Genomic DNA, 23,717 nt, shown 5'->3' on the forward strand with positions numbered 1-23,717 from the left:
GCAGATTGATCACTATTTGATACGACTGATCTTGCAGTTTGGACAGTGAGAAAAAAGTGTGTGGTTTTTTTCCCTTGTAAAAAAACAGCAAAGTTATATGAACATATCAGTGGAAAATAAACTGGGGACACAAAGATGCCCTTTGTACCGTTATTTTCCACATCATAACCACGTTATAATAACTTTATAAACAGGTAATGTCATCTAGTTATTCACTAACTTTTCTTTTATGTAAGTAAAGGGTTAGTTAAAAATGTGATCTCACAGGGAACCCACTTGTATCCACCTCTACTACCACTTCCTGTCATCAGTCCCATCATGATTCTAGAATTCCTCCATCCTAAGGGAATGGCCCTTGGAGAGGTGCCATAGCAATTCACAATGTGACCTGTAGAATATTTTAGGGCTGTATAGACCAGCTCTATCACGCACCGTTCTTGTGTAAAATCCTGGAATGGATCTCTCAGTGAATGGGAAGTAGTATTATATAAAGACCATCTCATTCTCTTGCAGTCATTTTAGAAGAACTAATAGAGGACAATGTTCTAACATTTTACAGGGAACCCGGGAGGAAGGGTATGCAGATCCTGCTATGGCTGCTCAGGATGCAATGGTAACTACAATCAGCTGTCAGTTTCTCAAAAATAACAGAAAACAAAAATGTAGCTATTTGAAAATCTTATTTTAATGCCTTAGGTCCTATGGGAAGCATGTCAGCAGAAAACAGGGGAACACAAAAATATGATGCAAATGATCCTGTGCAACAAGAGTTACCAGCAGTTGTGGATGGGTAATTATCATCACTTATGAATCCAACTACTCAGTATTTGAATGTATAATGGAAAGGGAAAATATAGCTTACAGAGAAAACAGGCATAATTTTAACTATGCACACAGAAGCTGAATTCACAAACCAATATTCAGGTTCCAGTGCAGTCTGAAACAGGAGCCTGAGCCTACATTCTTTGTGCTCCCAAAACTCCAGCTGAAGTTAATGGAAATTTTGGATGTACAAGGACTACAAAGCTGAACCCAGCGTAGAATAGATAGTGAAAAAAAAATGCATCATAGAGATGACAAGGTGATGGGCTCAGTCTTCAGCTGCACTGACCTCACCAGTGGTGCTGGAACTAGGGGTGCTGGGGGCGCTACCACACCCCCTCCCTTGAAGTAGTAATAACAAACACCAAATACGTGGTTTCCATGGTCAGCACCCCCACTATAAAAATTGTTCCCGCACCCTTGGAGCTCATACTCAATTCATCTGGTGGGAGGGAGACAAAAGTGCACTGAAGGCACCTTTCCACTTTTCGCAGTCTTGGGGAGCAGACAGGGCCAAATACTGCTCCCCCCCAAAAAAACCCAACCAAACAAGTAACAGCTGCTTAATAGAGCTGGTTGGAACAGTTTTAATTAAACATAGTTTTGTCAAAACATGGTGTTCCATCAAAGCTGATACATTTTGCAGAAACATGTCAATGTTGTTTTTTTCAATGGGAAGGCTTCTGATGTCAGTGCGGACTCCCCAGTTGCTCATGTGTAGCAAGAGAGTGAGATGAATTGAAAACCTGACCTTTTCAGTCAAAAAATGGACATTTAGACACAATACTGTTTTGAGAAAATGTACAAAACGTTTTGGTTTTGTTCCAGTGTGGAATGAAAACAAATCTCAAAATGGAATTGTCATTCTCCAGACAGCTCTATAGCATAAAGGGTGGACTAATTTACTTCAGCTTGTAATGCTCCCTGGAGGTTATTACATCAACAAGGATAAGCAAGAACATACTCCTAACCCCAATTCACCTCATGGGGTGGGGGCAGGTGTTAGCATAGTCCTGGCTATGCTATTCTCTACCCCTCACCCCATGCCAAGAAATTGCCAGCTGCCCTTTTAGGGCAGCTTTCCAGCTGCTTTGCTCTGAGTATTGGGTTGAGAATCTATCCCAATCTCTTATTTTAGATTAAGTTTCACCTTGAGGTAATAGACATCTCAAAAGTAAACAGCAATAAAACTGCTGGGGCTAGTTACTACTTTTAATACAGAATATAAATAAACATGTATTCATTTCTTTCAAGTTTTTCAGGAGTTCCAAAACATCTCTGGGCAAGATATAGTAGATGCTATTAATGAATGTTACGATGGATACTTCCAAGAACTGCTGATAGCAATAGGTAAAATAAAATGATTATTTTCCACTGGTAATAACTTCTTAATAATTATACAGTATAGTATATCTGGTCCATTAAAAGATGCAAATATAAGCTTTTTGTGCTATTTTCCCCACTAGTTAGTTTTCATTTATGGTGTAGAAACTTTGAACATTTGAAAGAAAATCAGCCAACAATCTAAGGGTATATAGAAGAAAGGGCATTTAAATTGCATCGTAGGTTGAGGCTAAAAACTAAAATGTGGTGTCTGCATTAGGGCTGAGGAGAACTGGATTCTGCTTCTGTTTTTGCTACAAACTTCCTATGTGACCATGGGCAAGTCCATTAGGCACTCTGCTCACACTAAAACAAATGGCAAAACTGCATGTCTTCAGTGGTGTAGGATCAAGCTCCTACATTTTCTGTGCCTCACTTTCCCCATCTGTAAAATTATGGTAATCATGGGCAATGCGTAATGGAGGCTGCAGGATGCTAAGCTTCCCCAAACCTCTGTTAATGCTGCCCACCATGGCCCTGGGGCCAGGCAGTGGCAGGGCTCAGAGCTCCTCCAGGCAGCCAGGACTTGGGGCAGTTCAGGCGGCTCAGGGCAGCTTGGGTGGGTAAGACGAGATCCATTTGGCTGCGGTGGCGGGTTTGAGTCTCCTCTGGGGGGTTCACGCATCACCCATGAGGGTAATAATACTTCCCCACCTCACAAAGATGTCATGAGGCTAAATTCATTAAGTTTGTGAGGCACTTATATAGTATGGTGATGAACACCATAAAAAAAATCTAGAAATAAATACCAGATTATTATGACTGAAAAATACAACCATATACTTAAACTACCAGCATCTTTAAGATGAGCCACAGGTAAAGTTGCCCTGCCTGCTGGGGGGGAGGCCCACAGCCAGTACAGAAACGGAGAGGCTTCTTGCAGGTGGCCTGAGATTAGAACTTTATAATCTGCAGCTTCAACAGGCAATTCCATAGGACTGAAAATTCTGCCACCTCCCACTGAATGAGTATTGTTAGGAAAACTCCTTGAGGAACACCCCAGGTTTTTTCTAAGGCCTGGTCTACACTAGAGTGGGGGGTAGAACTAAGGTATGCAAGTTCAGCTACACGAATAGCATAGCTGAACTTGAACTACCTTAGTTTGAACTACTCACCCGTCCAGACGCCGCGGGATCCAAAGTCCGCAGCTCCCCCGTCGACTCCGCCACCGCCGTTCGCGGTGGAGAAGTTCCGGAGTCAACGGGAGCGCGTTCGGAGTTCGATATATCGCGTCTAGATGAGACGCGATATATCGAACTCCGAGAAGTCGAACGCTACCCACTGACCTGGGCGGGTAGTATAGACGTAGCCTAAGACAGAAGAGGCTGCCTGAGCTACAGCCATGAACTGTGCAATGTGAGAAAGTTTCTATTAACTGGCAGCAATTTGTTTCATTTCAACCCAATAAGCACCCTCAAGATCACATAAACACACTGTTGATGCAGGTTTCTGAAAGTCTTTAATGTTTCTCCTTTTTTCCATAACATATCTCTCCTAGTTCTCTGTGTTCGAGATAAACCTTCCTATTTTGCATATAGGCTTTACAATGCAATCCATGTAAGTAGCACTATTCTTTCACATATTTTAAAGAACAGCTTTGCGGTCTCTATTTTGAATGATTTAGCTCATTTGCTTTAAAAGGGTTGGGGTTTTGATAGCTTCCACGTTTAAAGTGTTTCTTGCTTGTTTTAAAAATGTTATCAGTTTCAAAGCCATAGTGCTTGAGCAACAGATGAGTTTTCTTCCAACACTACTTGTCCAGTAACTGCATTGACTTTTTGAAAAATGAAAACCATCATTTTGTATGGACTCATCTCCACCTCGTGGGCAAAACTCAAAGCACACATTTTATTCGACATGATCTATTCTTATTATCTGACTTCCCACTGTACAGCTTTAATAAATATCACTGTGAATGGCATAATACAAATACTGTGACATTAGGTGCAAATGTAGGTATATGCATATGCACTCATATCCACAAATACTGCATAGGAAAAAAATACCATTAATGTGTTTTTCTTCATATTGTGTGCTGCTGGTGTAAATTTATGTAAAGTATTCATGACAAAATTGAAAATATTCTGAATCTGAGCATTTTCATATTTTTTTAAATTCAAAATTGATTTCATTTTCACAAAATTGTGCTAAACCAGGATCATTTTTGAGTGAAATGTGGCATTTTATAATTATTTCTTATTTTCATAATCAGAATAGATTTTTGAGAAAATACTTTAAATTGCAGAAAATTTTGTAAAAAATAAGTAAATTTCTCAGTTTCCTCCTAGTGTCTAGTGATTTATGTCAATGAAATGCTTAGTGATATGGTATTCTGCTGATAGTAGGTGTTTTAAAGAATATTCCATTCCACAGTGTATTAGTCAATCAGATTGTGTCAAAGTTTTGTCAGATTTCTATTTAGAATACTGCATGATTAGCATCAGTCTGTTAAGAAAGCTTCTAATATTTAGAACTATGATTTGCATAAAATCCATAATGGGTTGTTAGAAAGATTTTAGTGCACCCACCAAATAAGAATCAAATCATGTAAATGCAGCTTTCTGAGTATCCCTTGCTACTTTATTCTGGTAATATGAATAGCTAATTGATAAATTCAACTTGCCACCTTTATATAGACCAACATTTTTAATAACTAACTGTTTCCCCTGCAACCTTCAAAATTGTTTGAATTAATGTTACTGTCCACTAGATGTCACCATTCCTCCAGAAGTGTCTGTCCTGGAGAAGAGCACTGTCTAAGCTTGAAAGCTTGTCTCTCTCACCAACAGAAATTTGTCCAATAAAAGATATTATTGTAGATGGGTTCGGTCACAGAGACCCCCTTTGGGACTGTCACCTGACGTGCTGAAACTACCTCTGAGCTTGTTTTCCCTGTCAGCTTGGGACTCCAAAACCCTGCCCCGTTGAGACAGACAATGCTAGTCTGCTGCAACACAGACCCAGGTCTGAACCATGTCCCCAAAGCTGCAGGCTTTAACTGAAAACCACTCAGCAGGTCACCTCTTTCCAGAACCCAGACACCCAGCTCCCAATGGGATCCAAACCCCAAATAAATCCATTTAACTCTGTATAAAGCTTTTACAGGGTAAACTCATAAATTGTCCACCCTCTATAACACTGACAGAGAGATATGTACAGCTGTTTGCCCCCCCAGGTATTAATCATTTACTCTGGGTTCAATAATAAACAAAAGTGATTTTATTAAGAATAAAAAGTAGTGTTTAAGTGGTTCCAAGTAATAACAGACAAAGTAAGTCACCAAGTAAAATAAAGCAAAAACATGCAAGTCTAAGCCTAATACATTAAGAAACTGAATACAGGTAAATCTCACCCTCAGAGATGTTCCAATAAGCTTCTTTCACAGACAAAACTCCTTCTTAGTCTGGGCCCAATCCTTTCCCCTGCTACAGTTCTGTTAGCTCCAGGTGGTAACTAGGGGATTTTTCATGACTGCAGCCCCCTTTTTTCTGTTCCACGCCCCTTCTATATCTTTGGCACAAGGAGGAAATCCTTTGTCTCAATCTGGGTTCCCACCCTTCCTTCTAAATGGAAAAGCACCAGGTTTAAGATGGATTCCAGTATCATGTGACATGTTCACATGTCCTGTGAGACTTCATTATTCACTGGCTGGCACTCACCTATACAGGAAGGCTTACAAGTAAACAGAGCCATTTACAACCAATTGTCCTAGTTGATGGGAGCCATCAAGATTCCAAGCCACCATTAATGGCCCACACTTTGCATAGTTACAATAGGACTTCTGAGTAAAAAGTCGTATCTCTAGCTTCAGATACAAGAATGATACATTCATACAAATAGGATGAACACACTCAGTAGATCATAAGCTTTGTAATGATACCTTACAAAAGACCTTTTGCATAAAGCATATTTCAGTTACATCATATTCACACTTATAAACATATTTCCATAAAACATATGGAGTGCAACATCACAATTATCTCACCTACCTTCTTTCTCACCATTCCTCCATGCAGAATCTATCTGAGAAATTGAACAGCTCACATGATTCATGGTTGGATACAAAGCATTACAGTTCTAAACCTGTTTAGAATCTGATGGTTGTTCAGCAACCTATATGAAAAAATATGGTGGTCTCAGTCTAGTCTTAAGTGGACAAATTGCACATAACAAAAGCCATCATCCCACCTGGCATTCTTGTTGGCAGTCTCAACAAAAAAGACTGACTGAGGCCCTGATTCAGCAAAGCACTTAAGCACATGCTTTAAAAAAAGTAGTAGTAAATACAACTGTACATTAATAACACTTAAAGAAAAATTTGAAGTGGCGTTTAACATGCAGATTTTGTTATCTCAATTACACAGTAATATGAAATGCACTATTCATACATGAGAAAGCTCAGTATAGTAAAACCTCTGTACACCTCAAACTTCTCTCAGATCCAGAATATATATCTAGATGGCCTAATCAATTTACTCATTTGCACATAATATTAATATATTTAGACAGACAGACTCATCCAAGTTTCCTCATATCTTTCTCATCTTTTAGGAGTATGGTTTCCATAATAAAACTGTTATCAGGATTTTGATTGCCAGAAGTGAAATAGATTTGATGACTATAAGACGACGATACAAAGAGAGATATGGGAAATCTCTGTTTCATGATATCAAAGTAAGTCACTCTATACTTTTGCATGTATACAGTACCTAGTTCAATAGCAGAGTTTCATAAATCCATATGAGAGCTTTAACAATAGCAAATGTTGAGTTAATTCTGAACTCTAATCTAATCATTTGATGCAAAGGCAGAAGTAGCAATATGCTTCCTGAACTCATGTTACATCCGTTCAGTGCCTCTGACTACTTTCAGTAAATGAACAATAAAGATGAGATATTTCCCACTAAATTCTAATCACACTTTCATATTATAGGCCGGATTCTGTCCCGCCCCCGGAACAGAACTGCCTGCTGGGCAAATACTTTGCATAAAGGTGTTCCCCTACTGGGATGTAGAATGTGTGGAGCAGCTCTGAGGTCTTCCTACATAACCCCCTGATGCAGGGGTGAAAGTAACTTACAGGACATACCGGTACTGCCAGAGTCCTGAGGGGGCATGGCCTCATCTGGAAGAGGCGTGGCTTCAACCGGAAGGGGCGGGGCCTCTCAAGATCTGAAGGCCCTGGGGCACCAGCTGTGGCTGGGAGCCCCATGGCCTTTAAATCAACCTGGGGCTACCAGCTGCAGAGGTGGCTAGGAGCCCTCGGGGCTCAGGGGCAAATTAAAGGGCCTGGGGCTCTGGCCGCCGCAGAGCTCCGGGCCCTTTAAATCCCCACCACAGCTCCAGCTGTAGAGCTGCGGGTGGGATTTAAAGGGCCCAGAGCTCCCGTGGCTGTGGGGAACCCCAAGCCTTGCCGGGCTGGGGCCGGGATTTAAAGGACTCTGGGCTGCCCACAGTGGCGGGGAGCTCTGAGCCCTTTAAATCTGGCCCCAGCCCAGCCGCCAGAGCCACAGGTGGGATTTAAATGGCTCTGGGCTGCCTGCAGCAATGGGGAGCTCTGAGCTCTTTAAATCACGACCCCAGCCCGGCTACCGGAGCCGCGGGCGGGATTCAAAGGGCTCTGGGCTCCCCGCTGCGGCGAGGACCCCAGAGCCCTTTAAATCCCCACCACGGAAGCCGGTGCGGTCCGGCACGGTGTACTGGCTCTTGCCGGACAGGTTTACTTTCACCTCTGCCCTAATGTGAGGTTGTCTCCAGAGTCAATTTGGAGAGGGAGTTGGTATGGCCAGAGCACCCTCTTCTCTGGATAGTCTGGGCTGTGGAAGTGGTCATTTAAGGTTACTGAAGTGATGTAAAATGGCCTTTGCAGTTCCCTTGCCTGTGCTATGCTTCTTTTGTTAATCATGTGGCAAAACTAATCTTGGCTTAAAATATTCAGGTGTCCTTGGCAGTGGGCACATCCACCATGAAGCACAGTACCAGCACCATGCACTGCTTGGGAGCATTTTAAATGTATGTTTATTAGTTAGCCTTATCGCATCCACCCTAAAACAGTGCTTCACCACCCCCAAGGCCTCTCTTTCATTTAGCACTCTTTTATTAATCTAATTAAAGCTGATCCTGCAATCAGTTTGTCCTTGATCAGCATGAACTTGTTTCTATCTTTAATCTTAAAAACTTATTGTTATGGAGCTAGATTTTCACTTCCTAGTGCATCTGTTTCCTCTATAAACAAACAAAATCCTGCATTACTGGTACTTATACTACTGGGAAAAATTCTAATAAATATTTAAAATGAATCTGATGTTAGTCCCACTGAAGTTTTGCCATTAACCTCAATAAAAGCAGAGCGGGTTCTGTGTCTGCAGGATCTGGTCCTTTATTTTGAGTTATTTTCTTGGAAACATGATCAGCCAGATTTTAATTTGATTTACAGTGATGTAGATCCAGAGTATCTCCACTGACTTCAATTCCTGGGAGTCAGTGGAGATACTCTGGCTTTACATCAGTGTAAGGGAAATCAAAATCTGTCCTACAGAGTGCGTTGGGTTTTTTTACATAGCAAACATCAGAAAGATCTATTTTTCTTGTACTGTCAGTCCCATATCTCCAGACAAGCATGAACTGTATTGTTAAATTCTTGTAAAATGATTCAGTACAGTAAAAACCTTTCCAATGTTTTTATGATTTTTTTTTATGTTTTATCAGAAAATATCTAGGGCCAAGATTTTCAAAACTGATCAATGAATTTTCAGTGCCCAATTTGAGATACATTAAAAGGACATGATTTTCAGAAAGAGCTGAGCAGCCACCTTCTGAAAATCAGACCTTGTAGGTGTTTCAGCTTCCCCCCCACCCCCTGCAAAAATGAGAGATCCAAAATTACTAATCACTTTTGAAAATCTTGATCTAGAATCTTTATGAAGCATTGAAAGTCTTGTGCAAAACCCACAACTTCTCAAATGTCCTCCAGTCCCTAATGCACAAAAATGGTTTTCTTGGCCGGGCGAGAGGAAAAATTATCATCACAAAAAGATTCTTTCCCTTGCAGCATTTTGCTTCAGGACATTACGAGACAGCTTTACTTGCCATCTGTGCTGGTGATGCTGAAGATTATTAAAGGAAGAAGATAATGAAGTTTGAAAGCTGTATGGATCCATTTTTAATAGAAATCCAAGCCAGGCACATTTCCTATAACTATTAGTTATTCCTGCTCTCTCTAAAAATGTGGACGAATCAATGCTAGATATTTTCTAACTTTAAATTTTTTTGAAAACAAGATAAGTGTACAAACTTGTTTTGTCAGGAATATTTTTCCCAACTTGTGAAGAAATGCTGTTACTGTGAAATACATTAGCTAATGTAAAATTAATACAATTCGATTTAACTAAAATGTATGTGTATTATTTTGCCTTATGATGGGGTTTACAGACCCCACGTCAAGGGAATGATGGAGCAGTACAGGAACAAGAAGGCCCTGCTCTTCCACAGCTGCAAATCACGCTTCAAACGGAGGACCTGTTTAAAAGGGGACATTGACAATCAGGGGGAGGGAGACAGTAGAGAGGCTGTCTGCAGGAAGGAAACAAACAAGACAGTTTATAGCAATAGGGACAGAGGATCCATGGGGGAAGGGTGGACTATGGGTAAGACTAGTGTGGGTAAGACCTGACTGGGAGACCAGGGTACTGACTGCTTTTCTCTCCTCTTTTCGCAACGAAGGGGAATAACTGGACACTAAAAAGCAAGATGGGAAGTCCCAAATGACTATCTGAATTGTTGAGGCTGTTTGAGCAACCCTCTGCTGGGATGAAAGCAGTGTGAGATCATGCCCCAAACCGAAGAGAGAACAGGGGAGGCTGGTCTAGTGTACATGCAAGAAGGAACTGAGAAACATTTCACCCTTTCCCCTTTGGGCCCTGAGCCAGGACCTGCTGGAGAGGGAGAGCCTGGGTCCCCTTATTCTTCCCTTCCCTTTTGTCAAACTGGGAGAACTTGGGGAACACTGGGAGATGACTGACTGTAACTTGGCCATCAGCCCCTCAGCTTGCCTGGCAAGGCCATCCCAGGACTTTGGGGACTTTCAAGCCATTGCCTGCCAGCCCCCCAAGCACAGTTTCCAATTTTCACATGGTAAATAAGCACCCTGACTTTCACAATAAGTCAAAAATCAAGCTAATCCCATTTCAAAACAAGGCCAAAACAAGCCAACCCCTAAGAACCCCAACACTCTATGTACTAGAGGCCGCCCCCCCAGGCGTGCAGTCTGGGACTGTAGTGAGCCCACTGTGCACCCCTGACTCTCTCCCCACCTTGCCCCTGCTTGCTGGGAGCTGATTAAAAAAAAGAAGCAACAAGCTACCAGCCAAACAAGCAACAAGCCAAGAACTAGCCAACAAGCAACTCACAAGCCAATTAAGCCAAAAACAAGCCTAATTTCTGCATTTTTTCCATGGGTTTGGCATGTCTGGGGTGCAGGTATCTGGGCAGAGAAGCAGGAACTGGGTTGTTGTAGGGTTGTTTTTTTTAAACTCTCTACTCCTGGGGAACTTTTTGTGTGTGTCTGTATTGTTACAGACATACTTGCTGACAGGTATTTTGAAATAAATTACCCAAATAATTGAAACTGCTGTGATTATGTAGGGCTATTTTGACAAAATTTGCAAATTTTGCAGCATTTTAAAATATTGTGTGCAGAATTTTTAAATTTTGGTGCAGAATTTTTAATTTAGGGGCACAGAATTTCCCCAGGAGTATTCTTGTCCAGTAAGGTACTATTCAGCAAGAATATAGGTGGAATAATCTGAGCCTAAATCACTTTGGCCCCAATTCAGGAAAGCACTTATGCACATGAGTAATCCCTTAAGCACACGTGCTTAAGTGCTTTGCTGAATCAGGGCCAATGTATTGAACATTTAAATGGTAAATTGCTCTTTTGGCTTTCCACTTCTTATTTTTTTATATGACCTTGTTATTCCTCTCTGGGCTTCATCACGCCAGCATTTGCACTGCTATGAGGTAATACTATAAGCAAAACCAGGTGTGTTTGAAGGAAGAGTTAAAGAAAAAAAATTCATATTGATTTTAAATAAATATTTTGTAAGCTGGCATACTGTATTCTAGGTATGAATTATTCTAAGCATTTTGGGGCCAGGGCAGGTTTTATTTTATTTTTTTGCATAGCACCTAGCACAGGGGTGGCCACAGTGGTGAGCTGGAGCGGGTTCCCACCAGTTCCCAAGAACCGGTTGCTAAAATTAGACCACCATGGAGAACCGGTTGTTAAAGGGCCAGGGAGTGGGCAAAGAACTCCGGTCCGTGGGCTGGACCATCCTGTTGCTCCCAGGATCCTCAGCTGGGAAGGCTGGGGTTCCCTTGGCCCCTCCCCCATTCCCCCCCCCAGCTGCAGCGTGGCCAGCCGGCCGGCACCAGCTGGGCAGCTCAGCTGAGCTCCTGAGGCCTCCTGCTGCTTTGAGCTGCAGGCAAGGTAAGGGGGGCTACAAGCTCCAGGGCCGCTGGCGGGGGGCAATTTTCCGCAGGCCCTGCAGGGGCTCCTGGTCCCACGAGTATGTCTCCCCCCGCCCCGACCCCCCTTAAATCAGAACTTTTTATAGGGAACCGGTTGTTAAGATTTTGGCAGCTCATCACTGGGTGGCCAACATGTGACTCCAGAGCCACATGTGTTTCTTCAGAAGTTAATATGCGGCTCCTTGTATAGGCACCAACTCTGGTGGGGCTGGTGCTACAGGGGCTGGGGGCTGGGGGGTTGCTCACCGCTCAACCCTTGGGCTCTGCCACAGGCCTTGCCCCCACTCCACCCCTTCCTGGCCCCCCTCCCCTGCCATGCCCTCACTCCTCCCTCTCCCATCCCAGAGCCGCCTTTATGTCATGAAACAGCTGATCGGCAGGGCTGCTGGTGGGTGGAAGGCTGGGAGTGGGGGAGGTAGGGGGAAGCTTATGGGGGCTGCTGATGTATTAGCATGGCTCTTTGGCAATGTACACTGGTAAATTCTGGCTCCTTCTCATGATCAGGTTGGCCACCCCTGACCCCTGACCTAGCACAATAGGTAGGTCTGCAGAAAAAAAGGCAATCTGGTGAGCAGGAGAGGTGACCCCTACAGACACTAGGATGTGAGGGTCATAGGGAACCTACACCAAATAATTATTGCTCTAGGCGATCTACACAGGTACGCTCCCTGCCCTGCAGCGATCACAAGATATAGGACTTTGGTTGTGACTTTTCGGCACATGAACACCCCTGCTTGCAGTGCGGCTCGCAGCCATTCCGCTCTGCCTGGCCGCTCGTTTCGGGGTGCGAGGCGCCTCCCTAAGCACAGGGACTGCGGCTCTTCCAGGGGAAGGAAGCTCCTGATTTCCTCCCCAAACCCCGACCTGTGCACGGCCACACACTGGTAGGTCCAGGCAAAAGCCCACCTAGTTGCCCCCCCCCCCGGTCTCGCGCGCGCCACCAGCCCGTGAGACAGAGCAGCTGCCACAGCCCAGCGCCCCAGTTCAAACCTCCTACTGGGCAAGGCTGCTTTTGCCCCGCCCCTTTCATTGTGATACGATTGGTGTTTCCCCTCGGCCTATGTTTTGACTAATAGTAGCTAACGTTGTCAATCTCCCACATCCTCCAATCACAGCCGCCCCCGGCCCGGAGTTCCGCAGCCGCCCTTCCCAGTCTCGCCCAGCGTGGAGCGCGAGGCCGGCGGTTGACGTTCCGGGGGCTGGGGTGCCCGGCGGGGGGAGCTGGCCGCAGGGTGGCGGCTCTAGCCCCCGTGGACGCCGGCTTGGCCCCGATGGAGGCCAGCCTGACCTGCGCCGTCTGCCTCGGCCTCTTTGAGGATCCGGTCACGCTGCCGCTCTGCTCCCACAACTTCTGCAAGCGCTGCGTGCTGGAGTGCCTGGCCTCCGGGGAGCCCGGCCCGCCCCCCTCGCCCCGCGCGGGCCCGGCCCCGGCCCCGCGCTTCTGCTGCCCGCTCTGCAGGAAGCTCTGCCCGCTGCCGCGCGGCGGCTGCGCGGCGCTGCCCGTCAACACCACGCTGGCGGAGGTGGTGAGGTTGTACCGGGCCGGCGGGGGCAAGGCGGGGCCGGGGCGCGGCGAGGCGGGGGCGCTGAGCCCCCCGCCGGCGTTCGGAGCAGCCTGCGAGAAGCACCCGGCCCGCCTGGTGCAGCTGTACTGCCGGATGTGCCGCCAGGCGGGCTGCGGCCAGTGCGTGTCTGAGGAGCACCAGGGCATCTTCCACGCCGTCAACCTCCTCGACACCGTGTACCAGGAGGAGAAAGTAAGCCCCGCGCCCCCTGCCAGCCGGCTGTGCCCATTGCGGGCTGAAATGGGAACCTGCCTGCCCAGCCAGTGCCTCTTTTGGACCTAGCCCAGACCACCCAGCAATTCAGGCCTGGTTGGCAACACAATAAGCTATTCTGCCTCCTGAGAACCTGTTAGAGCCAAATGGGGCGAGTGTTGGAATAAGTCAGAGCATTCCTGTGAAAACTTTCAGGGCCGGGATGCTGCAGTAACAAGACCTGGTTTTTCCTGTTTAGTCCTGCATACCTAAGGCCAAGCCATGTAGTAACATGGCAGTGACCTGACCTAGTTATCACAGTGCCTAACAAGTGCACCCCCCCATGTAGATAGTTTTATGAATTTAACTGAATAGACTGTAGACTGGTTCAAGATGTTGAAGCTGATAATCTTAGGCCTGGTCTAAACCTAAAACTGGTTGATCTAGCTCTGTTGCTCAGGGTTGTGAAAAACTTATCCCCGGAAGATATAGTTAAGCCAACCTGAGCTCTAGGATAGACAGCAGTAGATCAACACAGAAATTATTCCATCAACCTACCTATAGCTCCTTGAGGGAATGTATTAGCTACAGCAGCAGAAGGAGGGGAAAAAACACTTTCTGTCATTATAGCAAGAGTCTACTGTAGACAGGCCCTTAATGTCTTGTATGTTAACCTTGTTTCCCTAAGACCAAGCATGTGCTAGTCCAGCCATCCCTACAGCTGCTTATAGGCAGTCACATTAGCTATGTGCTTTTTGGCCTGACACCTTTGGATTTGGATAGTGGATTAAGGAAAAGCAATTAAGGTGAAATAGATGGCTCCTGGAATATTTTAGTATGAAGAAAGCATGTCCCTCCTTTAATACTTTATCTGCAATGGATTTTTGCCAAGACAGTGGGCATTCAACCACTTTTCCAAGCTCCATCTGAAGTAGAAGCTGGATAGTACATTATTAAGCAGTCCTTTTATGCTGCAGTTTAAATGCACTTGCAGAATGTCCCTGGTACACAGGATGGGTATGGGGCATAGTAGAGCACATGATACTGTGGCTGTTCTATATTGATTTTGCAACCAAAACAGTGAGAATGCAGGCTGGAAGTGGGGAGGGGCAAAGGCAGCTTGTCCCCTCAGTACAGGAAAAGAGGAACACACGATCTGGTCCAGGGTTTAACTATACCAGTATAGTTAAAGCAGCAAAGCTTTCTAGTGTAGACAAGCCTGAAGAATGCTACTTTGAGAGAGGAAAATACCAAATGCAAGCTTCTTCATTGTCCTAAAGCATAAAGTCTTTTTATATAAGTAATGTCTTAATAGTCTAGTTAAACTCTGCAATCTGTAGAGAGAAGATTAAAGATTATTATAATCTACTTTTTTTATTTTAAATTTAAAAAAAAATCTACAAGTGGTTATAAACTTATGTCCTGCAGTTAACCTTCTTTAGCAGCCTGAAGAAACTGAGAGCAATAAATGAGAACTTGGTGAAGGAACTATCAAGTCATCCAAAAGATACTGAGGTGAGTTAGACATAATGACATCTGTAGAGAGTAGTGAAGCCCTGTGTTTTTTTGTAAATGAAAAATGTACCCTGTAGCACCTATACTGCTGGCCCAGCCCTGTGTGGCGGGAGCCACTGCTGCAGGGTGAGTGCAGAATAAGCCTGCGCTGTAATGACACCCCATTTCCCACCTCCGCAGGGGGGGAAGGACCTGATCCCTTCTCTCCTCCCCACCTGGGCGAAGGTACGCCCCACACACACACACACACACCTACCTACCTACCTACCTGGAGTGAACACCTTTCAAGGCCTCCTCATCCAGAGCAGCAGCATCAGAAAGGCTGTACTGGGTCAGACCATGGTCCATTGCTAGCCCATCTTCTGACAGTGGCTAATGCGGGGTGCCTCAGAGGGAATGAACAGAACAGGCAATCTTCGAGCTATCCACCCCCTATCACCCACTCCAAGCTTCTGGCAGTCAGATGGTAGGGACACACAGCATAGGTTGTATCCCTAACCATCAACATAAGAATGGTGATACTGGTTGAGACGAAAGGTCCATCTTGCTCAGTATCCTGTCTTTTGACCGTGGCAAAAGGTGCCCCAGAGGGAATGAACAGAACAGGTAATCATCTAGTGATCCATCCCGTGTCGCCCATTCCCAGCCTCTGGCAAACAGAGGCTAGGGACACCACCCCAGGCCATTCTGGCTAATAGCCATTGATGGACCTATCCTCCATGAACTTCTCTAGTTCTTTATTGAACCCTGTTATAGTTTTGGATTGGCTCTGCGCTGTGTGAAGAAATACTTACTTTTGTTTGTTTTTAAACCTGCTGCCTATTAATTTCATTTGGTGACCTCTGGTTCTTGTGTTATCTGGAGGTGTAAATAAGTTTGGTATTCACTTTCTCCAAACCATTCATGATTTTATAGACTTACGTTGTATCCCACTTAATCATCTCTTTCCCAAGTTGAAAAATGTCCGGGTTTTTAATCTATCTTTGTATAGAACTGTTCCATACCCTTAATTATTTTTGTTGCCTTTCTCCTTATCCCATCTCAAAAAAGATGCATTAGAATAGGAAAAGGTAACCAGAACTGCACATTGTATTCAAACTGGAGGCAATTGATATAGTGGCATTATGATAATTTAGTGTCTTATTATCTATCCCTTGCTTAACGTTTCATAATATTGTTAGCATTTTTTTGACTGCCGCTGCATATTGAATAGATGTTTTCAGACAACTACCCATGATGACTCCCAAGATCTTTCTTGAGTGGTTACATCTACATATAAAATGATGGAGTCTGAATTATAGTTGGGATTATGTTTTCCAGTGTGCATTACTTTGCATTTATCAACATTGAATTTCATCTGCCATTTTGTTGCCCAGTCTCCTAGTTTTGAGAGATGCTTTTGTAGCTCTTAGTTGAGTTCTAGGCAGTCTGCAATCTTGGATAGTTTTGTATCATCTGCAAATTTTGCAGCCTCACTGTTTACCACTTTTTCCAGATCATTTATGAATATGTTGAATAGGACTGGGTCCAACACAAACCCCTGGGGGACACCACTAATTACCTCTCTCCATTCTGAAAAATGACCATTTATTCCTACCCTTTTAACCTACCCTACCCTTTTAACCAGTTACCAATCCATTAGAGGACCTTCCCTCTTATTCCATGACAGCTTACTTTGCTTAAGAGCCTTTGGTGAAGGACCTTGTCAAAGGATTTCTGAAAATCTAAGTATACTATAGCCACTGGATCCCCCTTGTCCACATGCTTGTTGACCCCCCTCAAAGAATTTTAGTATGTTGGTGAGCCATGATTTCCCTTTACAAACACTATGTTGACTCTTCCCCAACAAATCATGTTAATCTATGTTCCTGACAATTTTGTTCTTAACTATATTTTCAACCAATTTGCCCAGTACTGCTTTTAAAGGATGCCTTTTTGCCTCTCACTGCTTCTTTTACTTTGTTGTTTAGCCACGGTGGCACTTTTTTGGTTCTCTTGCTATGTTTTTTTAATGTGGGGTATACATTTAAATTGAGACTCTCTTATGGTGTCTTTAAAAAGTTTCCGTGCAGCTTGCAGGGATGACACAGTGTAAAGACTTACTGTTATCAGATCTTTGTGCAAAATACTTTGTTTCTAGATCTTGAACAAAGAAGCAGAGATAATTATGTTGGAATTTGAAGACATTTTCAAAACTCTGGAAATGAGAAAAAAGGAATTGCTAGAAGATATTGAAAGTCAGAGAAGTAAGAAAGAAAAAGAATATCAAATTTGGAAGAAAATGAAGGAAACTCACAAGAAAACCATTGAGAGTTTCCTGAAGGATTGTGAAAAGCTTGTTGATGAATGTGATCCTGAGCGTTTCCTGGAGGTGATAATTTTTGTTACAATGTTCTGCTATCAAGTAGTATGTGCATGTGACACCCCCAACCCCGTGTTTGGGACATCCCTTGAGATGCTTACTCGCAAGGTGAATTCTGTTTAGTGTAATCTGCTTCTCTGAACGTGTAATTCTGACAGGATTCTCACTTTCCTTCAGAGTGTAGAAGAGAACCTTATTTTGATTTGGTGGAGGACTTTTTTCCCCCTCTCTTGTATTGCACAACCTGTTTTGAGGCACTGATTTCTAATTCACTTGAATTTTTGTGATTGATTTGTTTTCTCCATTTCCAACTTAATCAGGAACTTACTGGAAAGTTCCTAGAGACTTGGTTAAAATCCTGTGAGGCATGTACTCACAAGTAGTAGGGTGGGGCAAATAGCTGCATTATAAAACACCATAAGGCACCCTTACTGACCAAATTTTTTACCATTTTGGGAACTCTGCCTGGACTTGTCTACATGATGGGGTAATGCACTATATGGAGTGTGATTTCCAATGCCCACTAACATGTTGAACATTGATTGCTTTGTATAGATGCCATTGGTGTGCTTTTAACATAGTTATTTTATAGCTGTTTTATGTTGAAGTGTCCTAGGGAGCCTTTTTTTTGCGCACCAGCAGGGTCTACGTGAGGGGTGGGCAAACTATGGTCCGCGGGCTGGATCCAGCCCACGGGATTGCCACCCCGTGGTGCTGCCAGGCTAAGGCAGGCTCCCTGCCTTCCCTGGTCCCGCGCCACTCCCAGAAGCTCCACACACTGCCCTCGCCTTTGGGTACCTCCCCCAAAGCTCCCATTGGCCGCGGTTCCCCATTCCTGGCCAGTGGGAGCTGTGGGGGGCCTGCATGCCGCACTCCTCCTTCAGCTCAGCCCCTGCTGCACCCCAACCCCCGCCACACCTGAACTCCAACCCCTGCCCTGAGCCCCTTCATAAACCCCGCATCTCCTCCTGCACCCCAACTCCTTGCCCATAGTCCCTTCCTGCACACCGCACCCCCTCCCACACCCCAACCTCCTGCCCCAGCCTTACATTCATGGCCCTGTATGCAATTTCCCCACCCAGATGTGGCCTTCGGGCTAAAAAGTTTGTTCACCCCTGGTCTACATGGACCAGTTAGTGCACTCTAGAAATCACTCCCTTGTAGAGAGTGCATTACCTTACCATGTAGAAAAGGTCCCTTAGGGCTGGTCTACACTAGCAAGTTAGATCGATCTAGCTATGACACTTGGGGTATGAAAAATCCATAGTCTTAAGTGCCATAGTTAGGCTGATTTAGGTCCCTGTGTAAACAGTGCTGGGTCGACAGAAGAATTCTTCCATCGACCTAAATACCACCTCTCAGGATAGCATATCAAGTGTAGACAAACTCTTAGTCTTGCACTAAGGAGCACGAGTCCATGGTTTGAAAATCCTGCCAAAATATTTTCAAGTACATTTTAATCTCAAAGACAGCCATGTGGCTTTTGCCTCATGCACAGTGTCTTAGATTTGACTTTTAGGAAAGATTTCCCCTTTGGCCTCAAAATATTACAGGGTAAGTAATTTTCCCAGACATACACCCTCCGTGTGTGTGATTATTGCTCTTTTACTTCTGTGAGTGCTAGGTGAAATGAAGAGTTGTGTTTTAACAAGTTGAACAGTTAATTTCTGTCAGATATTCTGGTAAAGTAATTTTGTTTGATTTTTAAATAACATCCTCAACTCTAATGCAGTCTTATTTTATTTACAGGTGGCATGTGGCTTGAATAAAAGGTACATATATTTCATGAGTTCTAGTTCATGTGGTTTGCTAATGTATAGTTGAGTAAGGTAATAAGATACAACAAAGTAAGTTTTTAGTTAATATTCATATCATGATTGTGGGGTTCGGAGAGGAGTGTCCAGGGCATGCAGTGGATTAGTTAATATGGAGAGAGAGACAGAACAATTTTGAACAGTGGTAGAAGTTCTATCTATATTTGACATCATTACTTTCTAACATTTAGTTTTAAAATTCTTCTAGAATTGTTGGAATTAGTATATCACTTTCACAGATTTATTATTGAACAGATAAAAGTGGAGCTTAAAATAATCACTTCAGATATTCGTGTAGGGTGAGGCAAAGTGTTTTTCTGTTGTAGTACTGTCTTTTTGCTTTGTCCCAGAAAATAATAAGAACATGAAAATGGCTATACTGGGTCAGACCAGTGGTCCATCTAGCCTGGTATTCTGTCTTCCGATAGTGGCCACTGTCAGATGCTTCAGAGGCAATCATCAAGTGATCCATTCCCTGTCTTCCAGTCCCAGTGTCCATCAGTCAAAGACTTAGGGACACCTGCTGCATCGGGTTGCATCCTTGATCATCTTGGCTAATAGCCATTGATGGACCTATCCATCCTCGCTCCTCCCTATGTTCCATTAACTTATCTAATTCTGTTTTGAATCCAGTTATAGTTTTTTGCCTTTACAACATTCCATGGCAACCAGTTCTGCAGATTGACTGCGTTGTATGAAGAAGTGCTTCCTTTTTTGTTTTAAACCTGCTACCTATTAATTTAATTGGGCAATTGTTATGAGAAGGGGTAAAAAACACTTTGTTGTTCACTTTCTCTACACCATTCATGATTTTATGGACCTCTATCATATCCTCCCCGAGTCGTCTCTTTTCCAAGCTGAATAGTCTCTTTTTAATCTCACCTCCTCTTGAAGCTGTTCCATACCCTTAATCATTTTTGTAGCCCTTCTCTGTACCTACTCTTCTCCCCACACACACACACACACACACACACACACACACACACACACAGAGCGTCTCCCGCCTGCTGGCAGACCCCGCAGATCAGCGCCTTCCCCCTCCTCCTCGTGGCAATCAGCTGGCTTGTGACATTCAGGGGCAGGAGGAGGAGTGAGGACTCAGTGTGCAGGCTCCCCCTGCCTCCTGAACGCCGCAAACCAGCTGATTGCCACAGGCAGGAGGCACTGTGTGGGTGGGGGGTGACATAGGTGAGCTGATGGGGGACTGCCAGCTGTGGACAAAGCAGGCAGCCAAACAACATTATAGCGAAGCATTGCATAACTTTAAATGGACATGTTCTGTAATTGAGCAGGGACGTAAGATCGAAACATTAAGTGAGAGGACGTTAAGTGCAGTTACCTTACAAGAATAATGTACAGTTCAACATATAGTAAATTAATTATATTCAATTTAATATAAAATTTAAATCACCAAATTTATAATGTCTCAGTAACATTCGATACTAAAAGAAGCTATTTTATCTAATTATGTTAGCAGGACCTATACGCATAATTCCTGAAACCTTCTTTAATACTCCCACAAAAACTAGATTTTTACAGTCCAACAGCAGCATGGCATCTGGTAAATTAAAGCAGTGGTACTCAAAGCCAGTCCATCGCTTGTTCAGGGAAAGCCCCTGGCGGGCCAGGCCAGTTTGTTTACCTGCCGCATCCGCAGGTTCGGCCGATTGCGGCTCCAGGCCGATGGGGGTTGCGGGAAGCGGTGCGGGCTGAGACAGGAGGGGAGGGGAGGAGTGAGGATGCAGCACATCTCCCCTGCCTCCTGCCCACAGCAGTCAGCTGGCTTGTGGTGTTCAGGAGGGAGGGGGAGCCTGTGTGCAGTGTCCTTGCTCCTCCCCTCTCCCTCCTGCCTCCTGAACGCTGCAAGCCAGCTGATTTCCGCGGGCAGGAGGCAGGGGAGGGAGGAGCGAGGACGTGGTGTGCAGAGTGAAAGGGGGAAGGGGAGGGAAGAAGAGGCGGGTTAAGGGTGGAGACTTGGAGGAAGGTGGCATGGCTGGGCCAAGGGTTGAGCCCCCCCTACCCCTGGTGCTTGCAGAATAGGAGAAGCTGCTGCTGCGCAACATGCTTCTGCCCTACAGCATCTTCAGCTGTATATATATATAATTTTAAAGTTCTGTTCTCACTTACTGTAATAGTCTTTGGGATATATATATTACAGTAAGTGAGAACAGAACTTTAAAATTCTGTTTCACAACTGAGGCCTTTAGGAATGACCCCTAAGAAAAAGGTGTAATTTGGGTTCAGACACAGTGGACTAACAATACCGTATATACTCGTTCATAAGCTGAATATTTTTGGTAAATAAGTGATGCATCAAAGAGCGGAGGTCAGTTTATAAACCAGTCTACAGCAAAATTTGATGATTTTAAACTTATGGAATCATTGAATTGAATATCTAATATGTTGTTTTGTTTACCTGGAGCGTTCAGCACGGAGCCCCTCAGCTCCCTGTGGCCTTGGTTTGCCATTCCAGGTAAACAAAACGTTCAGGTCCACTAGAGGCTTACCCAAAGCCAAAGTTTGCCAACCCCTGAAATATAGGGTCAGCTTATGAAAGGGTCATACAGTTTTTGCTATTTTTACCTAACCAACTTGGAGGGTCAGCTTATAAATGAACGGGCTAATGAACAAGAATATACTTTATCTCTTTATTACTGAAGAATATCTTTCGCAATGGTATTTCAGCCACATCTCTTATATTTTCATAGTGCATGTATTAACCCTTTTCTGCTTGATTAGTTAATTATTGCAAAAACATGTACAGGAGAGATGCAGAATTCTGGACAATAAAACTTGCAGTTTCTTCAAATTCACCTGTTGCATATTTAAAATTTCTCAGTGGAATGATTTGCCTCCTTGCTGATTGGTGGTTTGACAAAATTAATTGTTCTGAACAATTACCATAAGAATAATGTGCCTTGATGGTGAATGCCTACTTCTTGTTTAAATTTCATCATGCTGGATTATGGGTCTTTAATTTTAGGGCATACTAAACAAATGCTTAAATAACTATCAGTTCTTCCACCCTCACCCCTCCCAGGGCTTTTCCCTCCTCCCACCTCTGCAAAAAAATCTTCCCTCCTGAAACTTCTTTTGCTTTCCATACAGCTAGAAGGGGTTAACCCTTTTAGCCCATGAAATACAGCTTGTTTGCTGGACAGAGATGCCTCTTGGAAAAAGTTCTATGATCAAAATAGCAAACAAATCCTCAAGTGGCCTTTTCTAAGAAAGGAAATTAGAAAATTCTAAATAGAGGAAGATCAATCTGTTCAGATTTTTTTTTTAATATAACTTTTTTATTAACTAGGTATAACTTTTTTCTGTTTTGAGCCCAGAGAAACACAAATAATTGCTTAAAAGATGTTTTTCACTTTTTTTCCCAGAATGAAGACTCAGCTTGACCTGATGCACATAGCATGTAGCTATGAAAAATCACCAGAGTCTACCCAAAAGCAAATGGATATCAAATCTGTGATTAATGAAATCTTGGCCTTACAGCTGACTTCAGTTGATTCATGCGTCGTTAAAGGTAGAAAAAAGGTGCATATATTTGAACACAGTGCACAGTTCATTATTTTTAACATATATGTTGCAAATAAGTCTGTTATAGTACCACAATAAACTTTACATTATAGCAATACTCAGTTTTCAAAATGGAAATGTTTTTTTTTTTGTTTTTTTTGCTGCCCCAGTTTCATAACTTTGTAAGTTTACATCTGATGAGTCAAGTGTTCTTTCATCAGTCTTATTTTATTCCTCTTTTCTCACAGAACTTTCTTCTGGAGGAAATGAAGGCTTAACAGGAAAGTATGCATATAAAAATAGTGCAAAACAATGGAAAGATCAGAAAAACATACACAACACGTATTATGTAAGTTCTTGTTTACAAGACTTAATACTTTTTTTGTGTGTTTTAATGGTTAAGTATGTTCTTTTGGCTTTGTAAAAATCCAAAATGGACAATGTCTGATGTAACTTTTTTCAGCCTGTAGTTGGACATGAGGAAACTTTGACTGACGGTAGTAAAATCTGTACTCGCTTAATGTCAATATCAGAAATGTCAACGTTTCAAAACATGAGTCATGAGGTAAGAATGCATTTTGGTGTAAGTATTGCTCAGCTGCTAATAGTGTTTGGGAAAACAAGTTACTGTTTTATATCGTCACAATCTTTTACTTCTCTTGGGGTTTATAATGGGCTTCCCTTTTTTTTTTGTTCATTATGCTTAGGGCCCTACCAAATTCACAGTCCATTATGGTCCATTTCATGGCCATAGGATTTGAAAATTTGTTAAATTTCACATTTTCGGATTTTTTAAATCTGAAATTTCAAGGTGTTGTAATTGGGGGTCCCAACCCAAAGGGGGATTGTGTGTGTGGGGAGGGGGGGCTTCCAAACCTGTTTGTAGGGGGGTCATGGGATTGCTACCCTCAGTTCTGTGAGAAGTGCAGAGCTTCCTGCAGCTACAGGAGGTTTCTGGAGGCTCCCCCCTCTTCTCTCGCCCACCATCCACATACACGCAGCAGCAGTGCAGGG

At 43.7% G+C, this 23,717-nt stretch overlaps 2 protein-coding genes across 4 annotated transcripts in view; both read left to right on the forward strand.

The window, feature by feature from the left end:
• The window catches only part of ANXA10 (annexin A10), a 35,307-nt gene extending 25,982 nt beyond the window's left edge, over nt 1–9,325 (forward strand). The window contains exons 7-12 of the mRNA XM_045019651.1: nt 560–613; nt 697–790; nt 2,077–2,172; nt 3,704–3,762; nt 6,757–6,879; nt 9,257–9,325. Of these exons, the coding sequence (XP_044875586.1) occupies nt 560–613; nt 697–790; nt 2,077–2,172; nt 3,704–3,762; nt 6,757–6,879; nt 9,257–9,325 (495 nt within the window). The remainder of the gene's footprint in view (nt 1–559; nt 614–696; nt 791–2,076; nt 2,173–3,703; nt 3,763–6,756; nt 6,880–9,256) is intronic.
• A 3,584-nt stretch (nt 9,326–12,909) lies between these two features.
• LOC123370901 (serine-rich adhesin for platelets-like) overlaps nt 12,910–23,717 on the forward strand; it is a 74,985-nt gene continuing 64,177 nt past the window's right edge. For 2 of the 3 annotated variants that reach the window (XM_045017809.1, XR_006579612.1), the window contains exons 1-7: nt 12,910–13,490; nt 14,919–15,005; nt 17,146–17,376; nt 19,117–19,139; nt 22,565–22,710; nt 22,952–23,052; nt 23,167–23,268. In XM_045017809.1, the coding sequence (XP_044873744.1) occupies nt 13,005–13,490; nt 14,919–15,005; nt 17,146–17,376; nt 19,117–19,139; nt 22,565–22,710; nt 22,952–23,052; nt 23,167–23,268 (1,176 nt within the window). In that variant the 5' untranslated portion in view covers nt 12,910–13,004. The remainder of the gene's footprint in view (nt 13,491–14,918; nt 15,006–17,145; nt 17,377–19,116; nt 19,140–22,564; nt 22,711–22,951; nt 23,053–23,166; nt 23,269–23,717) is intronic. The other variant, XM_045017808.1, reaches the window with a different exon arrangement.

Source organism: Mauremys mutica, chromosome 5 (assembly GCF_020497125.1).
Source record: "Mauremys mutica isolate MM-2020 ecotype Southern chromosome 5, ASM2049712v1, whole genome shotgun sequence".
Lineage (NCBI taxonomy): Eukaryota > Metazoa > Chordata > Testudines > Geoemydidae > Mauremys > Mauremys mutica.